This window comes from Tribolium madens, unplaced genomic scaffold, assembly GCF_015345945.1.
Source record: "Tribolium madens isolate multiple individuals breed KSU strain unplaced genomic scaffold, Tmad_KSU_1.1 Scaffold_96;HRSCAF=242;Tcas5.2_LG5, whole genome shotgun sequence".
NCBI classification, from domain to species: domain Eukaryota; kingdom Metazoa; phylum Arthropoda; class Insecta; order Coleoptera; family Tenebrionidae; genus Tribolium; species Tribolium madens.
Window position 1 is genome coordinate 14,400,607 of NW_025401068.1, and position 4,167 is coordinate 14,404,773.

General features: G+C 27.7%; 1 protein-coding gene across 3 annotated transcripts in view; it reads left to right on the forward strand.

The window, feature by feature from the left end:
* Nucleotides 1–2,726, forward strand: part of LOC123012717 (non-classical arabinogalactan protein 31-like) — an 11,458-nt gene extending 8,732 nt beyond the window's left edge. For 2 of the 3 annotated variants that reach the window (XM_044410808.1, XM_044410809.1), the window contains exon 3: nucleotides 2,377–2,726. In XM_044410808.1, coding sequence (XP_044266743.1) covers nucleotides 2,377–2,599 — 223 coding nt within the window. In that variant the 3' untranslated portion in view covers nucleotides 2,600–2,726. Of the gene's footprint in view, nucleotides 1–2,015; nucleotides 2,112–2,155 lie in introns of those variants that run through there. The other variant, XM_044410807.1, reaches the window with a different exon arrangement.
* The last annotated feature ends 1,441 nt before the right edge of the window (nucleotides 2,727–4,167 follow it).

Genomic DNA, 4,167 nt, shown 5'->3' on the forward strand with positions numbered 1-4,167 from the left:
AGACTTTTCAAAACATCGTGCTACAAAAGACAATTGGGGAGACTAAAAAAGTGTCAGATGTACTGGATTAAAAAATTTCTAGACTTGCAAAAAAACATTTAAAAATTTCTTAAAAAAATGCTTCAATTTAAAAATGTCAATCCAGACTTTTCAAAACATCGTCCTACAAAAGACAGTTGGGGGGACTAAGAAAGTGTCAGATGTACTGGATTAAAAAATTTCTAGACTTGCAAAAAAACATTTAAAAATTTCTTAAAAAAATGCTTAAATTAGAAAAATGTCAAATGTACTGGATTAAAAAAATTCCAGACTTTTAAAAAAACATTTAAAAATTTCTTAAAAAAATGCTTAAATTAAAAAAATGTCAATCCAGACTTTTGAAAACATCGTGCTACAAAAGACAATTGGGGAGACTAAAAAAGTGTCAGATGTACCGGATTAAAAAATTTCTAGACTTGCAAAAAACATTTAAAATGGTGATAAAGGACATTCAACTGAGTTAAAAGTTCTCATGACTAAAATTGTTTCAACCGTTTTTTACAAGATATAGCTTTTCAAAAGTTAGATTTTGGGTTAAGTTTTCAGTCATTCAGATCATGTTTTTTTGAGTTTAGTTAGCGGAAACGACAGATCTTTCAGCATTAGGAGATACCTGTTATAAAAAATCACCAATTTGTGTCTTATTGTGTACAAAAAATTTAACAAACTAGCAAATTTAACAATAAATTAAATCAGACAACATTGAAAAGCAAGATAAAATGGAAATTGAAAGTTTTATTTTTTCTCAAGAAAAACCTTAAAAGATCTAAATTATTTCTATGCTAAGCTAAAAGTCTTTTATTCAAGAGTTGGTCTACACAACTAACTAATCCTTACATTAAATTATTCCAAAAATTCGACGCAAAATTAAGCAAAATTACTCAACAGAATGAATATTAACAAGAGTTTGTCATAATAATTAATAATCGGTGATTTTTTAAATAAAAATCCGTTTTTCCATATAGCTTTTTTTTATTAATTATGTTTACATTTTGCTAATTTTATTATTGAATTATGCCAACATTTTTAGGTATTTAGGCAACAGCGGACACCGGTGTTTTATTGGTAGTATACACAATAATAATGTTTTGCTTTTTGACTAATCAAAAGCAATATAGGTACAGTTTTTTACGTAGATTTTAAACTAATTTATCACTTGCACTTTAAAAATATAATTGAATAACAATAAGAGGAACATTTCTCAAATGGAGAGGTACCGAATTTATTTAGATAATATCGTTTTAAATTCTAAATCCTTGAGTAATGATTTTAAAATATAAAATGTATAAATTTTTATGCAAAAGTTAAAAAAAAGTCGAACGTAAATTAATTCGTTTATTAGAGTGGCGCAAGGTTTTCTAGACTTTTAGCAATTTCGCAAGCTATTACCGTATTTTCCGAGTGCCATTTTTAAGAGCAATACTCCTCAATGACCGTTCAGGGAGTGCCATCAACGACCTCCACCGGTGAAAAACGTAACGTCCTAATTTCAGATCTAAAGTTTCTTGAAAAAGTATCGATTGAAAGTAATAACACTTCAGTCGATGTCATAAAACAAAATGTAATTACCTAGAACTAAGATTTGGCTTCGTTACAAACATTATAAATAATTTTCTTGTATTGCGCGAAAGAAACTTTGATTATTAGCTTAGTGTGTATCTCCATGTAATGATTATGAACTGTAATGCAGTGTAGGAGTGTTTCAAAGTAAAAGCTTGCGGGCTTCGAAGTTGCTTCACAAAATGACAGCTGAACACGCTATTAGGCCACTAAATAAACTATCAGAGGAATTGCTCTACATTTTATTATTTAAATAAGTGATACTGTTTTGTCTATTTACCTACTTATAAACTTTTGTCATTCATTCAGCTTCGATAGCCACTTAATTTGGGACTCCATTATAATGGTGACAGTAATTTTTGTTACCTAGGTAGATATAAATAAAAATAAAAATTACAAAAAGTAAATAAACCAATAGGTAATCATCCAATAACTGTCACCTTGTTTGACAAAAATAATTTAAGCTTTCAATTTGTATTCGTGTGATTTAAAAACGTTTAGCTTCTATCATGGTAAGTTAGTAAAATAAACGAAACAATAATAATTTTCTGTGTAGAATTGTTGGGCGAACAGAAATCCTTTCCAAATGGCCCTAATTCTTGTATTGATGGTGGCTGTACCTTATTTTATTGCAATAGTAGTAACATACGTTACATTTGGATATGTCTTCACTGAATCAGAACGTTGTGAAGCTCTTTGCTGTGAGTTAAATACTCAAAGAAAAATAGAAGCCGAGAAAAAAGATGAAAAGGAACAACATGGTTTTTATGTTCACAGTACGGACATGAAGCCAGAAGTAGATATGCCATCACAAAAAACAGGAAAGCAACTAAACAATCCACCAGAACCCCCACTTCAAGCCCCACCTAAAGAGCCAAGTCAAGCCCCACCTCAGTCCCCATCTCAAGCTCCACCTGAAGCCCCACCTAAAGCTCCACTTAAAGGTCCACCTAAAGCGCAAGGAACTAAGCCAAACCATGGATTGGAATTAGACAGATAACATAGAAAAACCTTAGATAACAAATAATAATATTTAATGGAAATTACTAAGTCAAAATTTTTGTGCATCTTATACACACTTCCACAAAACTTCCAATTTCATTTAAGTTCTTTTTCCAACATTTTATAATAATAAACATTAATTAAGTAATAAACATTTTTTTTTAATTATCAACTTTTAGGCATGATACAAGTTCATATATAAGTATTTATTTACTTTATAATTAAATATTGATTGTTGCTTATTGTCGTAAGCTGATGTCAAAGATATGAGGATAATTATAAGTGAAATAGTAATCTTATCAAAAATATAAGTGTGTTTATCTACCTAAAAATAAGAGGTCGTAGTTTACGACCTTCTAAATACAACTTATAATTTTTAGTAGCGTATTATGACAAAGATCCATATGCAATTAAGTCTATTCTGAGTTTAGTTTTGTATGGCGACTGCGTTAAAAACAAAAGTTTCAAAAAGTTTTAGTTTAAAAAAAATTGACGAAACTACATGTTACAAAAACTTTCATATAATTATTACAATTTTTTGAAAAAATAAGTAGTTTTGATATCATTAAAACAACAATTTGTCCTAGAGCCGATTTATTAAAAGCGAATTGAAATTTATTTTGCAAATTAAAACAATTATAAAAAAATATATTTCGGAAATATTCTAACAGGTATCAATAATATAGAAATAAATAGTCAAATTTCTGTAGTATCTAGCACTTCTATTTGTTAATAGTCTGCTTTAAAAGTTGCTTAATGTCAAAATTAAAATGGAATATTACTAGACAGATGACTGTAAATTGTCTCTACCAGTAAATAAAAAAAATATTGATAAAAAATCAATTATCGATATAATTAAATTTATTTTTAATTTTTTTGAATAAAACTAAAAGTGTAATTCGTTATTCACTTTTTTTATTTGCTACAGTGAAATCCGTAATTTTATTGTATATTGGTCGTCACGTACTTAAGTTGGTTGGAAAATTTTGTTATCGCAACGATAAAAATCATTGGTTAAGGGTCACACTATCTCATAATAATGTCAAGACAAGACCGTATAAGTTATTTATCGATCATTTGATAAGAATTCAGAAATAAAAAAAATTCAACCCAGATTTTAAAAAAATTATAAGTATTTTAACACAGATTAGTTTGAAGGCATATAGAACTTAACAATAATTCACACTATACAAAGGTAATAATAAATTATAATTAGTGTTCACCTATTTGAAAAATTTATTTTGGTTTATTTGGGATTAGTGTAGGTTTTGCCTGTAGGTATTTTGACTATTTAAAAATAAGATTTGGTAAGAATCTTATCAAAAAAGTGTGTATAAAAAATATATATCAATGTATCAATGTCACATTTTAGATATGACTAAGACTGAAGGTATATACTGCTGTACTGTGGTACAAATTACTTAGTAAAAATAGACAAAAGATGAAATTTACATGAAATCCTCGTATGTTAAAAAAAAATATAAAATTTAGCCTTTTATTTCTAAAAACAAGAAAATGTTCACTCTTTTAAGTTTTTTTTACATTGAGAAAAAATTACATATTTAT